A 710-nucleotide genomic window follows, 5' to 3' on the forward strand; every position below is an offset into this window, starting at 1 on the left:
AACAAGTGTTGACCTGTGAGCTATTATATATATGATATATATATATGATACATATTTATATATATATATGATACATATTTATATATATATGATACATATTTATATATATATATGATACATATTTATATATATATATGATACATATTTATATATATATGATACATATTTAATATGATACATATTACGAATTTAGCCTTTACTTTAAACGTTAAATCTATGCCTTCGGCCGGACTCGAACCGGCACGCCTTGCGGCACTGGTTCCTAAAACCAGGATGTCTGCCAATTCCATCACGAAGGCTATTTTTCTAATTAATATAAAACATATTATATCTTAGTTTGTTATTTTTGTCTAGTAATATAATATACAAACAAAGTAACATAATATTCCGTGCTTTGCACTTATCCCCCTGCATGCCATAGTAAGTAAAGTAAATAGTTAGTAGGTTAACACAAGGTTTGTCCTCGTCATAAAGGATGGTTCAAGCGCTTCCCCTTTAGGGGAACAAACTTCGTCGTCCCAAGGCATCCCCTTTGGTTATCCCTTTTTGTTCCCCATCCCCTTTAGTTCATCCCCGAAGGNGAACATCCCCTAAAGTTCCCCTTTAGGGGAAGAACTAAAGGTGTGTTCCCCTTCTTCCCCTAAAGGGGACGGAGTCCCCTAAAGGGGAAGAAGAAGAGACTTTGGGGAAGAACTAAAGTTCCCCTAAAG

The 710-nt window shown here is 35.1% G+C and overlaps 1 protein-coding gene across 1 annotated transcript; it reads right to left on the reverse strand.

Annotated features, from left to right (window-relative positions):
- Window positions 1–122: 122 nt before the first annotated feature.
- On the reverse strand, window positions 123–299 carry VOLCADRAFT_71831 (uncharacterized protein; the record flags this gene model as incomplete). Its single annotated transcript, XM_002959785.1, has 1 exon — window positions 123–299. A coding segment is annotated over one exon (177 nt), but the record flags the coding sequence as incomplete, so codon positions are not given.
- Between the last annotated feature and the right edge of the window lie 411 nt (window positions 300–710).

This window comes from Volvox carteri (assembly GCF_000143455.1).
Source record: "Volvox carteri f. nagariensis unplaced genomic scaffold VOLCAscaffold_781, whole genome shotgun sequence".
NCBI lineage: Eukaryota > Viridiplantae > Chlorophyta > Chlorophyceae > Chlamydomonadales > Volvocaceae > Volvox > Volvox carteri.